The following is an 18463-nucleotide window of genomic DNA, read 5'->3' on the forward strand; positions in this document are numbered from 1 at the left end:
TCCTTGTCGTTTTAAAAGATAGATAGAAAACTTAACCCATGCTAACAGATAGACAGCCAAAGAAAGATGGATAGATGGATGGACAGACAGACAAAGAAAGAAAGACAGATAGATGGACAAAGAAAGATAGATAGATATTTTCTCATAGAGTTTTCATATCGTCCGGTTCACTGACAGTACCGCCGTTCCCGAGAAGCCACATGACCGCGCTTTGCTGTGCTCGTACACAGCGGTGACGTCACTCTGGGAAATAAGATTTTTCTGGGCTTTTAATGGCCTTTAGGACGGTTTTACAAATATGAAACTCCATGAATTAAAAATATAGAATATAAAGATCTATACATGTCTATGTCCCTGTCTCGAGGTGTCCTGTGGACAGTTTTACAGGCGTCTCTTTTACTATTGTGGTCAATGGGAAAATTGCTTTTGGTTTGAGTATTTTTTGTTGCAGTACCACGAGTGGCCACCATGACACAATTGTCTTCAAGGCAGAGAGGGCGGTGCTCTATCCGGTTCGTTCTTCGTCTATGAACAGTTGTAAGTCGTGGACTTTGACAGCAGCAGCATCATAAACTGCTGTCGAGAAGCGAGGCAATGGCTGAAGAACACAGGTAAGAGGATTCTTAATACAAGTTATGCGGTGAACGAATGGCGCGTGTCCGATTTTAAACGTTTACAGTGACATGTTGTGGTAATATAGCTAAGCTAGCAGGTAGTTACCGAGTAGCTAACTGTTTTTTCCCTCAGTGCGCGAGCCAAAGACTTCGCTGACAGCGCTGTTCATGTGGACGTGAAGGTAACGTGACTAAGCAAAAAACACACACCTGCTAAAGTTCAGAGCGAAAGCTGTTACTTATTTATTATGTATTTTTGTACTCTTTTATATATTTATATATCATTTTCCCGTTAATTCAGCTTATATTTATATAGCCTATACCAGGACTCTGCAACCTTTAGTGTCTAAAGAGTTACTTTTGACGCCTCTCCATCCAAATAAAATTAATCTGGAGCCGCAAAACCCATTTGACCCATAAAATTAACATAATGATGATGCACAAAATATTAAAACAATTTATTTAATAAGAGGTGTTCACTCTGAAAGAAGAAAAAAACCCTTTACGGTTTAACATTCACAACATGTGTATGTAATGGTCAAGCATGTTTTACATCAGAGCAGATATTGAATAGATTAGTAATAGAACAAACGCAGGTTTTACCAATCACATTAATTACAGTTCCACTCCAACAGAGAGCCAGACTGATGCTATTGCTCAAGTGTGAGTGTTGTATTTGACACTTTAATCTGTAGAAGCTGTTTTTAATTTCTAAACTACATACTACATACAGTCAGAAAATATACTTTCACAGTCATATTTTCTGACTGTGAAATGGTTATAGTGTTGCTAAGGTCTTTATAGCGTTGCAAAAACAGCTGATCTAATGTTGGCAGGAGTATTATGGGGAGAGAGTGAAGAAGACCTCGGACCTGAAGACCAACGCCTGTATTGCACCAGCTCAGCCCATTCCTGCCTTCGTCCGCCAGGCTCTGACCAAAGTACATCCTGAAGTCACTGATAGGTTTGTGGACTTGTTGCTGCTGTTGCTGTTGCACTCTCTGCTCATGTATTCACACAGTTACAAACTGCTGTGTTGTACTGAAGACCAGTTATGGTCTCAGGACCACTTTGTGAAGGTCTCACTCTAGTCATAGTGGAACGGTATTGTAAATCAAAACCAAACAAAACCGTTATTGTTATTCAAATGTAGGACACATGTTCTGGGATTTCCCATAAAAGAGTGCTTCAGTCTCGGGCTGCAACTAACCATTTTTTTCTTATTTGATTAAACTGTCCATTATTTTCTTGATTAATTGAGTACTGGTTTGTAAAATGTTTACCAAACCTGGAAATCCTGATGTTCTTTAATGTCTTGTTCAGTTCACAAACCCACATTATTCAGTTTTAATGATTTTTCTTTGTGATATGGAGCAAATAAACCAGATTATAGTATGTGAAAAATCAGAAAGCTTGTTTTAATAATTAAAAAAACACTCAAGCCAATTAATCGATTAAATAGTGCATGATTCATTTAGTAATCGATTTAAGAATTAATTAATTGAACAATCTAGAGCTGAAACGATTAATCGATGAATCGATTATTAATCGATTACTAAATTAATCGACAACTATTTTGATAATCGATGAATCGGTTTGAAGCTTTTTTCATGATTAAAACAAGATTTACGATTGTTTAAGCTTCTTAAATGTGAATATTTTCTTAATTTCTTTGCTCTGATAACAAAGAAATCATTAAAAGTGAATCATTTTGGTTTGTGGACAAAAACAACGTCATCATTTCCAGGTTTGACGAATACCGATCAACATTTTTTAAGGTTTTCTGATATTTTATGGACCAAACGATTAATCGAGAAAGTAATCGACAGATTAATCGATTATGAAAATAATCGTTAGTTGCAGCTCTAGAACAATCATTGCAGCCCTACTTCAGTTTGACCTTGATGCTAACATTTAATAGGGATCTTTGAACAGATTTCACTGCAGAGTAGTGGACAAACACTTGTACCATGTATGACAGTATATAAGTATGTGAGACACTAATAATAAATTCTCTGCTTTTGTTCTTTTGCAGACACTTTGAATATGTTCTTTCCAGTCTAACAGGAGATCTATTGTTACCCTCAACTAAGCATTTATAAGAGAATATCTGCTTAGTTTTATTATTATGGATAATAATAGAAAGATAGAAAATAGGAATAGAATAGGCACTTAAATAAAAGGGTGTAAAAAAAAAAGCAAGCATGTAAACCTACAAGAAAAAGATTCACGATGTAGTGCACTGGTCTTGGTGAATGCAGTCTTGACTACAACACTATTGACTACCTTCCTCTGCTCTGTAGGTACTATGGCTGTGGCCTGGTGGTGCCAGAGTGTCTGGAGGGCACCAGGATTCTGGACCTGGGCAGTGGAACTGGGAGAGATTGCTACATGCTGAGTCAGCTCGTGGGCGAGAAGGGCCATGTCATTGGCATCGACATGACTGAGAACCAGGTACTGTTGTACATCCGCCCACATTGAGGAGGGACTATATTGCAAGATGCGACCATGTTGTGACCATGTAGTTGAAAAGCGGCATTTGTTTCCATCATCAAGTCGTACCCGTTTATCCCACAGTGGTGACGTGGTCTTGTGCGCCACCTCCTGCTTATCTCAGTGACCTAAGTCTTTATATTTGCTTGATCGCAGTGGATGAAAATCATACATTAATGCACATGTTGTGTGATCAAATGGCTTTAAATGCAAGCTAAGAAAAAGAGAACACTGTTAAAAAGAGAGAGACCTCATTGTCTGTGTTTTTTCTTATAGCTTGAAGTGGCCAGGACATATGTGGACCACCACATGCAGGAGTTTGGCTACAAGAAGCCCAATGTCAGTTTTGTCCAGGGCTACATTGAGGCTCTGACAGAGGCAGGACTGGAAAAGAACTCTTTTGATATCATCATGTAAGACGGCTTTTACCGTGTCTACGTTTACTGTTTTAATTGCTGCACGATACTCAAGAAATTGTGTTTAAAAATGTTGATTTATTATGTTTTCTCTGCCTCATCTCTTAGTTCCAACTGTGTGGTGAACCTCTCTCCAGACAAGAGGCGAGTCTTGGCGGAGGCTTACAGCATGCTCAAGGTATGCTGCTTTACCTTTTAGCTCAGGAGTCTCCCAAAAATCAGTGATTTCCAGAGTTGATGGTCGTAATCTTACTTATTTGTCACGTTTGCTTTGAATGTACAAACACCCTAGAAAACCTGAAGGCAGCAGAGAATTTATTTTAACATTTAAACTGTTTTTATTCATTTATTTGAATGTTTTTTTACTTTTAAGTTTATCATTTACCACAATATTATTACACCAGCTTTTAGTCTGCTAATAACTTCAGTTATTTTATCTACAGTTTAGACAGTTGTTTTATCATTTTAGGTTGTACTTTTGAATGTGACTCTGTTTTTCTTCCGTGAAGCACTTTTATTACATTACATCACTTAATATGAAATAATGTGAATAAAGTTTGTCTGATTTAAAAAAAATGATCCCTGTGCTGGTCACTAGGATGGCGGGGAGCTGTACTTCAGCGACATCTACAGCAGTCAAAGACTAACCGAGGAGATTAAAAATCACAAAGTTCTATGGGGTGTGTCTCATTAACATAACATACTATAATCTGAGGCCTGACAGAATAATAATAATAATAATAAGAGTGTGCTTCTTGTTGGCAGGCGAGTGCTTCGGCGGAGCTCTGTGGTGGAAGGATCTGCTGAGTTTGGCTGAAGAAGTGGGTTTCACAGCTCCACGACTGGTCACTGCAAATTTCGTCACCGTGGACAATAAAGAACTGGAGGACGTTCTAGGTTTGATATTTTTCTCTTCTAATTTATTTATGTTTTTAATCCACTACTTACAGTATATACTAATATTTTGCACCAGTGATTAATGACTTTTTAAACTAGTTGAGATATAGACACATTCCAGAGGTTTTCTTATTAATTCCACCAAAGTTTTAGTGTTTGTTTGTTGGATTTTTCCGTATTTTCTTGGGGATGTACTGTAGGTTTATGGGCCAAGAAGGAAATGATTACATTTTGGTGGTGATTCAGGTACAGATTGACTGTATTGACCCTGCGCTAATCACACAGGCAGTGGAGGATGTCTTACTTGTCCTTAATAATGGAAAAAAAATAATGTGTACATTAATCTGGTGCTTTTTGAGTTGTGTATGGCTATGGTTTCCTATACACATATGTTTTAGTGGCGGTGTTGCATTAAAATATAGACCGTGTAGTGATGGGGACGGTCACAGTTAGTATGTATAAAATGATCATACAGAGGTGCTTGTTTAGTTTTTCATTTGCCAGTAAACATGAGTCTTGGAACACTACAATTTGTATTGTATGTTTTCTTTACTTTTAAATTGGATTTATCTGAGTTCATGTTCACATTTTACATTTTTTCTAACATATTTTACCGACACACAACAGGTTTATAAACAACTGTTTTCTAAATATAGATATGAAATGAGACCTTTACTTAACTTTGGTTATCACTCTGTTCTTACAACACAGCCTAAAGGTTAATTGCTGAGTAATTGTTGGACATTGATCTCTATTTAACACTCTCTTACCTGTTTGCCCCCCCCATTACAGGTGACTTTAAATTTGTCTCTGCCACGTATCGCCTGTTTAAGCTCCCTAAAGGTGACACCAAGTGCAGTCAGGTCATATATAACGGGAGCATTACTGGGGCAGAGAACAGCTTCCAGTTTGACTGTCGATACACATTCAAGGTCTGTAGATCCAGCTGTGCACTTTCAATACACCTCGAGCTTCATGCGCAACAGAGTTAAACGTGTGTGTATTTCACAGGCAGGTGAAGTCGTGGAGGTAGACAGAGATGTTGCCAGTATTCTTACCCACTCCAGATTTGCAGAGGACTTCACGTTCCAGCCGTCTGGAGACTCCTGTGGGCCCTGTGGAGTCAAACCTACGGTCAGTCCAATCCAACCCCATTTGTTTATGAAGTTTAAAGTGTTACTACATTCCCAGCTCATGACACTGTGTTTGTATGTATGAGTTTGGAGGCTGCGACACACCCAGGGTCTTACAGTAGACACACACATGCAGGCACTCACACACAATAGCCTGTATTTAAGAAATGGACATAGTCTTTTGGGTTTGAAAGCCAAGGATATAGGACAGAACTAGCATAAATAGGACTGGTTGTAAAGATAACCTGTTTGAATGAATGTCTAACGGGAAAATGAGGCTGCTTCTCACTTGATTTATAAAGTCAGTAAACATTTTCCTGAGGAGTTTATGGTCTCTGTTTCTCGTCTCGGGTCTTCTTCAACAGCACATGATGTCAGTTTAGTAAATTATGTCCCATTTAGGTCAGAATAGATGATAAAGCACAGGACATATGAGTGGACACTGGTGTGATTGACAGGTGGTGTCATCCACTAGGAGCCAGGTTGCAGGTGACATCTGGATTTCCAGTTTCAAAAACTGACATGGCACCGGTCAAATCGCAAATCTCGAGGCTTCACAACGGGATTTCATTTTGCAGGCGGGATGTTACATGAACTTTTTTTTTATATATATATATATATATACAGTGTGTGTGTGTGTGTGGCTGTGTGTGTGTGCGCACCAGGACACATGCTGCAGGCTCTTACAAACACTCACTCACATACCCACTCTAACATACAGTGCATACACACACACACACACACATAGCCACAAGGTCAAGCAGCTGTCTCAGAGTCATAACCAGACTGTGGAGTCATGCTGGGGAACCTTGAACAGGAAGGAATGTGTTCTCCTCTCAGCTCAGGGAATGCCATCTTATCATCTATCATGGTCATTATGTGCGCACACACACTTAACACACACATACACACACACACACACACACACACACACAAGCACATCTACAAACACCACTATTCATTTTTCAGTGGTTACCCTGAATTCTCTACTCACAACAATGACTTTCTGTGCTTCAGACTGGTTTTTATTCTGCTTTTGTGGTGCAACACATGTACATTTGAAATCTCAGCGATTGATACATTTGGCCCTCAGTTTAAACTTTGGACTGACTCCCCGTGGTGCAATCAGGCCCCAAGATATAACTTATCCCAAACTACAAAGCTAGTCGGCGATAGTGGCAATAAAAAGCCTTCAGTCTTGTCTCTAAAAGCACAGCTACTGTGAAATGAACAACCAGTGTCTGATAACAGATGCACTGACTGCACATGACAAGTAAAAATGTATTTATTTATCTTCTCCAGTTAATACCCGTGTTCTTTATATTAACTTGTGTTTAATGCAGGAAAAAAATCATGTCCTTATTTACTACCAAGTGTCTTTAAAATTAAAATTGTCTTCTTATGCAGCAGTTTAAAAACAAACTGGACGCAGGTTGTAAAAATGCTAATGAATGATCTCTACCTGGTTGAACTCTTGCCACTGCAGGCTGCTGTTGTGGATCCTTTCGAGCTGGCGCTTCAGCCAAAGAAACCAAGACCGGGTTCTGCCACAGGGGGGTGCTGCAGCACACGGTCTGCTACCTGCTGCAAGTGATGGTGGAAACTAAAAAGCTCAGAGAAAAATGCAGGCCCAGCATCTTTACTGTGTGTGCAGGGCAACAGCAGTTCTGATGGACTGCATCAACTGACAACAACATGTCAATAGACAAAAAAATAAACTGGCTTTGACAGTGACTGCTGGACTCATGTCTTCTTCTTGAGGATTCTTCTTCTATTCTTAGTCTTCTTTTGTTATTTATGTATTTAATTAAAGATAATCGTCATTTTCAATTAGCTTTTTAGACCAGTGTTGCATGAAGTGACTTTAAAACCAGAGAGAAAAATCCACTAATCAATGTAAAGTCCATATTTATTTACAGTATACAGTATAATTCACACAAGACATATATTGTACTGTACTGATTGGGGCTCCTTATGGAACGGATAAGACATCATGATTTGTGAGTGCATATGGCTCATTATATAAGACAATATGATTTTTTTAGAAACAACTTTTCTCTTCACTTAACACAGCCCAAAACTCTTTCACGTCCAAATTAGAGATATGACTTAATCTGTGAGAAGTGGTCATACACTGATCACAGGATCACTGAGGAAAACCGTTCAAAATAAGTTTTAAATGACATTATATATCATTAATAATGAACTCCTTTAAAAAAAAAAAAAAACATAACACTACTCTGCCATTACACCTGTCGCTTTTTTTCTTGACTAATGTACTAGTTGTCAAAATGATGTCATTCTCAAAGGTTTTGTTTTGTCCACAAATCAAAAATACTTAGTTTACTGCCATAGAGAAGCAAGGAGTGTGACTGGAAACAAAGAAGTGCCCACGAAAAGCTGTAATAGTGAATTCTGCTGCTCCACAAAAAAAGTGAGAAGCTATAAACACTTCTTGACTTGCTTGACGGAGCCTGTTTTTAGGTGAAGGACACAGCATACCAATAATACTACAACCACATTTCTGTTCACAAAGACCAAACAAAGGCAGAATAATAACATCAACGACAATGGAAATCACCAAAAGTCAGTCAGTCAAAACGGGTCAAAGGTCACTAATGCTTTAACTTTCTCACTCACTCAGCAACCTTAATTAGCACCAATTCACCTGTATTCACTTGTCCTCATCATTCACTGCCAAAGTTTCCAAATTGAATTTATTTATTATTGAATTAATTCTGAATTTTGATTTAATTTATTTAATTTAACTGATTCAGGACAACATTTTTTCTTACTTTTAAGAACTTTTACTTTTTTTTTACTTTCTAGTAATTGATGTGATTTACAACATAGTATATGTATACTGTATATACTACGTTTTGATATATAAACTTAAGTAAAAAGTAAAATTCCAAATTTTTAAAATTTTTAAAAACACAAAAAACCTACTCAGTTTCAATAAGGCACGTACATGTAATTCATTACTTACCACCTCTGGTAAACATAACTTGAAGTGGAGTGTGTTGATGTTTGTTAACTGAATTTTCCTCAAGAGCAAGTTTTGATCGTTTTATTTTTACTTAGTAGAGTAACAACAGCAAAAATCATGAAAAGATAAATCAATGGGGTCCAACATTTCTAGTGGCACCTCCGGACACGTGTGTTGTTTTGGTGGAGGAAATCAGTTTTGTGAAGAGAGAAAGTGATTTTGTGCTGTGTTTTTATTTAACAGAGTTTTTAATCAACTCTTTCCGAGAAAAAGAGACACATTTTCTGTAAATGTGTTAAAAAAAACAGTGTTAAATGATGTGAAGACAAACTGATGAGCGAGATTCGGTGATAAATCCTCCTGTAGTTGGGATACATGTTTAGAAAAAAGTCCTGTCTCTTAACATGAGGTGCACTTGTTTTGGAAAGTGATTGGCCAAGCGCACTGCGGTGGCCCCGCCCCATGGCCGGCGGCGCCGCCTGATTGGTCGCCACCGTCGCCTGTCTCGGGGACATCAGGGGAGGCACGAGCTGGCCCGTAAGCCTGCGCTCGCGAGTCCTCAGTGTCGGACACGTAGTGGGAACGAGCAGGTCCCGATGCGCAAGTCGCGGCAACCCTCGGCGGAGATGAAGGCGGACTCCGACTGGCTCTGAGTTTTAACTGCCCGTTTCATTCAGGAGCTCGGTCGCCAGCGGTTATCAATATGGCAGAGCCGTTATCCCAAGCGCCCGCTGCTGCTGCAAAAATGGCGTCACTGAACCGGGTCCGAGCTTTAGCGATGATTTTCTTAACTGTCACGGGCTGTTGTGTCGCCCCGACAAGTGGCAAGGAAGGTTCCGAGGAGACCACCGTCATCATCGGGCTGCGACTGGAGGACACGGACGACATTTCCTTCATGGACAGGGGCTACCTGCGCGTGAGTGAGCGCTCCCGGGTCAAACTGCGGGTGTACGGCCAGAACATCAACAACGAGACCTGGTCCAAGATCGCCTTCACGGAGCACGAGCGGAGCCGGAGCGTTGACAGCTCCTCGGGGGATAACCAGAGTCAGGAGGAGCCGTCCGGCTCGCATCCCTGCGGCATTAGGACTTCAGATATCATCATATTGCCTAACATCATACTGAACCGAAAGACGTCGGGAATAGTTGAGATCGAAGTCAAACCTCTGCGAAAGACGGAGAGGAGTAAATCGTATTACCTTTGCATCGCCACCTCCACGCCGGCCGTGGCCGGGATGCACGACCCGTGGACGGAGAACACTTGGATCTACCACGACGGGGATGACACCAAAGTGATAGTGGTGGAGGAGAAAAAGTTTCTGCTGCCGTTCTGGCTCCAGGTCATCTTCATCTCCATGCTGCTGTGTCTGTCGGGCATGTTCAGCGGCTTGAACCTGGGGCTCATGGCCCTGGACCCCATGGAGCTGCAGATCGTCCAGAACTGCGGCACGGAGAGGGAGAAGACCTACGCTAAAAAGATCGAACCGGTGCGGAGCCAGGGGAATTACTTGCTTTGCTCGCTGCTGCTCGGGAACGTGCTGGTGAACACCACGCTCACCATCCTGCTGGATGACATCGCAGGTTCGGGCTTGATCGCGGTGGTCATGTCCACCATTGGAATAGTGATTTTCGGTGAGATCGTGCCGCAGGCCATCTGCTCCAGACACGGCCTGGCCGTCGGTGCCAACACCATCCTCCTCACCAAGTTCTTCATGCTGCTCACCTTCCCCGCGTCCTACCCGGTGAGCAAGCTCCTGGACTACCTGCTCGGACAGGAGATAGGGACAGTCTACAACCGGGAGAAGCTTCTGGAGATGCTGCGCGTCACGGACCCGTACAACGACCTGGTGAAGGAGGAGCTGAACATAATCCAGGGCGCGCTGGAGCTAAGGACTAAGACCGTGGAGGACGTGATGACGCCGCTGAGAGATTGCTTCATGATCCCGGGCGATGGCACCCTCGACTTCAACACCATGTCCGAGATCATGAAGAGCGGCTACACGCGCATCCCGGTCTACGAGGGCGAGCGGTCCAACATAGTGGACCTGCTCTTCGTCAAGGACCTGGCCTTTGTGGACCCGGATGATTGCACGCCGCTCAAAACCATCACTAAGTTTTACAGCCACCCGCTGCACTTTGTGTTCAATGACACCAAGCTGGACGCGATGCTGGAGGAGTTCAAGAAAGGTGAGGCGGCTGATCAGCCACTTTTAATCCTCTTATTGATTTCAACATAAAGTGTGTTGTTGTTGAAATGTCAGCTCACTCTCTCTCCCTCTCAAATATGAATTTGAATTGCACCAGCACATGCAGGAGGCAGCACAGACACATGAGTTATGTAATAGTATTTAACACTGTCTGCATCTCTTGTGTTGAGTTGTGTCAGTTGGTCAAAAATGAATAAACAACACACTTGTAAACATGTCAGAGTTAACAGAGGCTGCTTATCTGAGTCCATAGTCAGACTATTTATAACCATGTTTTTCAATCATACAGACAACACAACACAACACAACATACACAGTGTTCACACAATGCAGCAAATCATACACAACACTGACAGTTCAGTATATAGAGCATATAGAGTGCATATAGAGTTGATTTAAAGTGCATGGTATAAATTGAGGGAGGAGGGGGAGGAGGAAACCACCTCTCCTTCAAAATGTATTAAATTCAGGGTGTAATGAAGAAAAGTGAGGAGGACGGTGTTGTTTTGGAACTTCTCACTGGGCCAAACACTCAGGCAGCCACATCAGTAGTGAGGTGCACTTGCCACAGCCTCACTGGTCACTTCCTGTCAAGGGGAGGAGGAGGAGGAGGTGTCCTTATCTTTCTCCATCACTTCCATTCACTGTTAATGTTCACACGGTCTCTCTCTCCCTCTCTTCCTCTCCTCCTCTTATTCATTCACCATTATCACTCTCCCCCTCCTGCTCTCCCTCTCTCCCTCTCTCTGATTTGTGAATGCATTAGGACATGTGGGAATGGTGCAACGGCAGTGCTAAGGTTATCAGGTGGGGGCATCTTGTTTGAGAACCTGCTTAAATCCCTCTCTGCCTTTCTCTCTCTCTCTCTTTCTCTTGTGCTTGCGTCTCAGTGATGGTGGCGATAACTCCTTCTGCCCAGCCCTGGAATGCAGTTGTGTGGATAATGAATAACAGCCTCTAACACCCTCGAGCCCCCCGTGTGTTGTATTTGTGTATGCGCATGTTGTTTGAGAAAGATGTTTACCTCGCCCGTGGTTTACCTGGTGTTCTCTTCATCCACCCCCCCCCCCCCCACAACCCCCGCTCCTCCTACTGCTGTAGCCTCTGACTGGCCAGTGCTCGTAGATTCGGTCTCTTCCCTCTCGTAGGAGTCGTTCTCTGACGCCCTTGTTGAGCAGCTGATGAATCCAGGTGGAGAAAAAAAAGAAGCATGATTGATGCATCCTGTGCACTTTTACTTTGAAAGTACATTGTGTCAAATTTAGCCACATGTGTTGTTGAAGTTGCATGTTGTAGCTGAATACTCTCACCTCACCCTTCCCTTCCAAGTGTGCTGGAGAACCTATGTCAGTTTGCGTTGAAACTCAAAAGATAAAAACATGGCGGTCCAAAAATGGTGTGACCTCTGTAGGTTCTGTTTGGTTAAGTAGAATTATTTGATCTTCAATTTCTGCCAAATAGAAAATCAATTTGCCTACGTTTTACACACTGGCCCTTTAAGAGGATTATTGGGTGCTGTCAATGCCAGTCATTGAGCTCCATTACTAGAAGTTAGGTGCAGATCTCTATGCCAAATTAGAATTACATAATATACTCAGGCTGTTTTTCATCACAGCTCTCTAGTTACAGAGACGTGGACTAGTTTACCAAGGAACACAAGTAATAAGAAGCAGTTACTGCACAGTATTGTCCCGCTGTTATGTTAGAACTATAACAATATAACAGAAGATGGTCCCCGCTGTAGTGAGAGATACAAAATAATTACCACTGAGATCCACAGTGTTTTTCTTACCAACTCAATTTGTTTCCAGTGCATTTGAGGCATCACAGATCGTGTACAAGTAACACAGGGGTGGTTGGATAAAACAAAGGCACGTCACTTCGGACACTAGTGAAATTATAATAAACTATATTTACTATAGACATGCTAAATACAATGCGACATGGTGCACTACTTTCATGAAAAAGCAAGGAGAAAGAAAGCGGGCAGATTAACTAAAACCTGGACGTGTGTTTGTTCGTGAAGATCATGACATCTCTGAGTGTGAAAGTAAACTTTGCTGTGTGGGGACAGTGAGGAGCTGCCTGCTGTCTGCTGCTGTAAACGGTCTCTCATTGTTCAATAGGAGCATAGTTTGATGAAAAATACTGAAATCAAGTTTATTGTCCTTATAGGATTCGCTATGCTATGACACCTGACCTCAATTTAGAGCAAGTCATGTCACATGGTTGTGGTGCGGTAACTATATTTTGTTAAATGTCATCCGCGAAATCAGCTTTAAGAGATGTTTCTCCACACAGTCCTTCATGCATGTCCCGATAATCATGTCACCTTTTTTTCACCCACACACTTGAAGTACCTGCCCTTTACGATTGACTTCATCTGGGATATGGAGGAGGATTCAGAGTGTAATACATGTTTAAATTTGCTGTTAGGATGTTTTCAGCAGCAGTGTGCAGTGGTTCCGTCAAAGTTAGCAAAAAGATTTTGATGATTTAAAAAAATAAAGAAAGAAAAGCTCCATCACCCAGTACGTTTACATACACAGTTTAATCAGATAAGGCCGTAGTCTGACTAAGACAGGCAACTTGCAGGGTCCGAGTATACACGTGGAGGAGAAAATGAATTTATTGGCTGTGTACGTCTGAATCCACCTCTGTAGGTGGCGCTGTATCTCTCTACAATCGTAGTGCGTATTGAATCAGTTTCCTGTTGACCTTTATGTCACAGTAAAACAAACAGTGAATTGCGAACTTCCAGATCAAAGACCGGGGAGAACATTTTGGTGCATGTGCCGAACGCCAAGTCCGACTCCAGTCTGACTAAGCGTATACATGCAGGAGTAATCGGACTATGGATCACATTATCCAGGTCAGCCTAAGACTTGCTTAACGTGTTTACATGACATTAAGAAAACCGAATTATTGTTTTAGTTTGACTAAAGTCTGACTTTTAACTTGCACATAAACACAATGACTGACACAAGTTAAACGTTTTGCTGTCTGTGTTGTTCATTGAAGACAGAGGGACATGTTCTGTTTCCAGCCATGAAAAAGACAAACACAGGACAGGTTCATAGTGCATTGCCCACATGCTTCATCCCTAAGGTCCAGTTGTAGTGTGTGTGTGTCTGTGTGTGTGTGTGTGTAATGTGAGTGTGGCTGAGCACCAGAAGGAATTGGCCTATTTAGCCTCTCGTGGAAGTCATAAGCAAGTGTTGCAGGGAGGGCTACCTGCAGGGTCAAAGTTTCCTGTCAATCTGGCTCTGTTCACAGCGCATACACAGTTCAAAGTGCTTTGTATTGTAAGTCATTGTTAATTAATTTGATGCCGCTTGTGGTGCTGCATAGTCGTCTGAAGTCTGCTACAAAAATGAAAAAAAGAAAAAAAAAGCCTCCACAGCTCATACTGGAGGGTGTGCTGGAGCAGGTTTGCTTTGCTTTCATTCGTCCATTGTCCACCACTTTTATCCTCCACATGAGGGTCTCGGGGCTGCTGGTGCCAATCCCAGCTGACATAGGGCGAAAGGCGGGTTTACACCCAGGACATGTCGCCGGTCCATCACACGGCAAACACACAGAGACTAAACTCATGCACATACGGGAGGAGCATGAGAAAGGCGCCCAAACTGGGATGCAAACGTCTTGGTGTGAGGCAACAGTGGTAACCACACGCTCCACCGTGTGCCACCGCTTTGCTTTCACTTAGGTCTGAGACTGTTGTGATATTTCTTTTCGAGTGTCACAGGAATCAGTGTAACATGCCATTGTGTCTTTAATTCACTGAGATAGTAGTAAATGAATGTTGCCATAAGACAAACTTTATAAATGTCGGCTCTCTGCCCGTACTTACTGTGTCTGTAGGAGCCAGTATTGAGTTAATTTAGGTTAGAGATAGTTTAATTGATTAATGCAGGATTATCAGTAGTTAACCGTTGGCCTTAAGCCTTTGATTAAATATTCTTGCAAGGAAAGGAACGTGGCTTTGTTGACCTGGTGTAAAAAGGTTTACGCTAGGTTACGTTATATTACTGTTAATTCTTAGAGCTTGGATATATGAGAAATGTACCCTAGTGTACGTTCGCCACTACAGTGTCTATTGCTTATGTTTTACAAGGCTCACGATCCCAGGCCCTTGGATGCAAGAGTTTTTAATTCAGGCAGTCACCCTTCAGGAAAACTTGTGACCCCTTCATTAATTGCTCAGTGTCTGCGATTGCAACAATTACTGTCATGCAGCGGGCTGCTTGTTAAGCTGCAGGTTTCCCGCTTAATGAGTGGGTCAGTGTGTGTGCTATGTGAGTCAGAAACAGGAATCTGAAGTAACGTGTGTGATATTCCTGAAAGTGAAAGTTGTTCCCTGACTCACATGCAGTGTAACCAGCCTTGTGAGAGGAGGAGGAGGAGGAGGAGGAGGAGGAGGAGGAAGGGAGTCATTGTGCTCTCAGAGAGTACACCGTGCTCTCTGCCCCCCAGGGAGGGCAGGCCACTTGCCTAACTTGAATCTGGGAGTCCAGGAGGGGGAAGTGGGGTGTGACCCAGGGGAAGCAGTTCTTCTTATCTGTGTGTGTGTGTGTGTGTGTGTGTGTGTGTGTGTACTAGGGATAAGAGGACAGTATAATATGATATAATCGCGCATCACCTTAAAGAGCACTCACATTAGGTTGATCGTGGTGAATTTCTATTATCTGAATAATCGTGAAGGGGAAAAAATTGTTAATATTTTACAAGAGGACTTGAAAATGCTGTGTAGCATAGGACAGCATACAGTCCTAGTGATTTACATGGGGAAGCCTGCATCTTCCTGCGTTTCTCCAGCACCTCATGGTTTTTCACAAAAATATTTATCCTATCTTAATAAATCTATCTCTCTATGTATCTGTCTGTCATCTTTTAAAGGTGATTCTTGTTAAACATGTACAACAGCGACTTTAGATGTTTAAAGTGATGAGAGCAGACAACGAGAGACAATAACAGCCTGTAAAACATTGTGTTTGTTTAATATTGGCAGACAAAGTGTGTGCCCGATACCAAACCAAGTACAGTCAAACCGGTTTAGCCAAGTACTGCCAGATTGAGTTAGTTAGTCAGTTTGTTAGTTAGTTAAACTTGTTTGTTTTCCCCATGTGACTTCCTTGTGTGGGAGAAAAGTATCCACACTTCTGTCAACTTCTGCCGTCAACGTCCTCTCCACTTCACTTGTGGTTGAGATATTTTTGAGAGGGGTAGTGAGGCACTTTATCTTTGCTAATTTTCTCATTTTCAGCATTTGTGACACTCTTTGGTCACTCTGCTGTCATCCTGTGTGTTGAAGTGCTACGTGCCGTGTTGTCAGGTGGGTGGCAGTAGGTGACACAACCTACCAAAACAGTGGTTTGCGTCAATAAAATGGCTGCAACACTGTTATCAATGAAGCCAGAATTAAAATTTTAAGTGTCCTTAATTTCTGCTGTCATATCATGGTCATGGACTGGCGAACTGTCCCGGGTGTGACCCCGCCTCTCGTCCCAATGTCAGCTGAGGTTGGCACAGTGCCCCCGGCAACCCTCCTGTGGAGGATACAGCGGTAGAAAATGGATGGACATCATGGTCAATTTATATCTTATTATAATACATTTCTAACATTCTGTGTAGCTGCTTTAAAGCTGTTGTGTTTATGCTAATCTCATCCCTGACTCACACAACAGGGCACCGACAGGACAGGCATACCAAGCAAATGCAAAGAAAAGGGGGTGCCCCCGGGTAAATTTTCAAGACCACCATATAGCCCCGTAATATGCAGCTCACCACCGTGACATCCACCCCCCCTTACATAAACATAAATAACCCAATGGGCCCCCGAGAGCTGTTACCCCTAATAGTATAGTTTGCAATGAAGCCCCATGAGCCGTGTCCTATACGGACCTGTGAGTGGCAGTAGTGAGCCCCAGAGACTAGGAGGTCGTCTTGAACTACTTTCCTGACTGTTGAAAAATAGGCCAATCTATGCTTAATTCAGATTCCCCCGTCCTTAACGGGCCGTTTGCGCTGTATTCCGTCTTAAAGTGATGGCCTTTGAGCAGTTTTGTGTTTTGCTTCAGGTGGTTTTTGTTATTCTCTCTGGGTTGCATGTTTTTGTGGAGCGTATCATAGCAAAAATGTGTAGAGACTGCGTGTTGGAGTGTTTGCCTGGTAACCCTCGCTGGAAACAACACTGCAACAAGTGTTGGGATGAAAATGGCGTCATGTTGGTAAGAGGACTTAATGTTTCTTGATGAGGGTCACCCCTTTGAACTCGGACTTCTCCCGCCAGCCGCTCACTTTATCAGAACTAATGACCTCGAATCAAAGTCGCCTGTTTGCACGATACTTAATACTTACAGGCAGCATTAGGAGTAGATTTTCTCAAGCAGGGAATCTCATTTTAATACAAAAGCTCTTCCAAAACACAGCATTTTAACACATTTTAAAAGGAGGATATTACCTGTCCTGCATTACACACTTACACATACTTTATTTTCAGTCATTTACAAGCCTGCATTGCATTTAAATTTTGCACTTGTTGACTGGCACTGAACGAGACTTTGGCAGCGCTTTATAGAAGGATGAAAAACCCTGCTGTTGTAGCAACCTGTTGTATGGTGAACACAAGATGTTTTGCATGTTTGAACGTGTTCACTCAAAATCATGAATAATTTACACCACCGCCGCGCAGCCGTTCCTCCAAAGCAGAGCTTCACAGTTTTGTTGTCTCTCTCTGGAAGTGAACATGTTGTTGTCTTAGTCACAGACTCATGATACAGTGTGTTCTTTAAAAGTTTTGGTTCATTGTGCTGGGTCAGTGGAGCCAACAAGGAGATATTATCAACCTGTAAAGTTGTTGTGTTGAGTGAATGTACAAATATAATGTCCAATGTGCACATGACGCATATGTGAAGCAACATATTTGGAATCATTTATCCTGCCGCCTTACAAGGGCTGCAATGAAGTAAGTAATTCATTGGTTGGATTTCTTTGAGTTCCTTGCATAAGAATATTTATAGTTACATTTACAGTATAACAGTATACAGTTTTTATATAAAAAAGAAATCAGAGATACTGAATGACATTGTTGAGGTTTGGGAAACGCTGATGGTCATTTATCCAAATATATTTTATAGACCAAATAACTAATGGAAAATCCAGAAAATAATCAATTTAACAGATTCATCAGTAATGAGAATAATTACTCTTGACGAACCTAAATCAACGTTGAGCCTCATTTAAAGCCCAGGAGATTCACTAGCTGGTTACTAAATGTACTGATGAGTTAATGACAGTAATTATTCCAATCAAATTTTCCTCTAAAGCAATACAACAAAATGTCAATATACTGTACATTCATATTAGGGCTGAACGATTAATCGAAATTTAATCGAAACCGCAATACAGGGAGGGGCAATATTTGCCAGAGTGCCCACATGTTTGTCAAAATATCATTTTAGATGAATTATTGCCTCACATCATATTCTATAGACTGAAGAGAACATCTTTGTTTCTCACAGATCTGCACAAATATCACACAGTAATTGTTTTTAAATATGTTTTTCGAATGAAAATGAGAATAATGATGTAAAAATTACCATTCCCTCTGATATCGCCAATCATATCGCAATTCCTGTCATATCCTGTCGCAATTAGATATTTATTCAAAATATTTCAGCCCTAAATTATACAGTATATTATTTAACCATTGC

The 18463-nt window shown here is 41.7% G+C and overlaps 2 protein-coding genes across 2 annotated transcripts in view; both read left to right on the plus strand.

Moving 5' to 3' along the window:
• Positions 1 to 459: 459 nt before the first annotated feature.
• as3mt (arsenite methyltransferase) lies at positions 460 to 7287 on the plus strand. The gene is made up of 11 exons (XM_058639641.1): positions 460 to 611; positions 748 to 796; positions 1451 to 1578; positions 2918 to 3068; positions 3384 to 3520; positions 3632 to 3701; positions 4122 to 4203; positions 4289 to 4420; positions 5213 to 5352; positions 5432 to 5554; positions 7040 to 7287. Exons 1-11 carry the CDS (start codon positions 595 to 597, stop codon positions 7145 to 7147), a joined length of 1137 nt encoding a protein of 378 aa, XP_058495624.1. The 5' UTR covers positions 460 to 594; the 3' UTR covers positions 7148 to 7287.
• Positions 7288 to 8911: 1624 nt separating this feature from the next.
• cnnm2b (cyclin and CBS domain divalent metal cation transport mediator 2b) overlaps positions 8912 to 18463 on the plus strand; it is a 44024-nt gene continuing 34472 nt past the window's right edge. The window contains exon 1 of the mRNA XM_058641474.1: positions 8912 to 10728. Coding sequence (XP_058497457.1) covers positions 9246 to 10728 — 1483 coding nt within the window. The 5' untranslated portion in view covers positions 8912 to 9245. The remainder of the gene's footprint in view (positions 10729 to 18463) is intronic.

Source organism: Solea solea, chromosome 10 (genome assembly GCF_958295425.1).
Source record: "Solea solea chromosome 10, fSolSol10.1, whole genome shotgun sequence".
NCBI lineage: Eukaryota > Metazoa > Chordata > Actinopteri > Pleuronectiformes > Soleidae > Solea > Solea solea.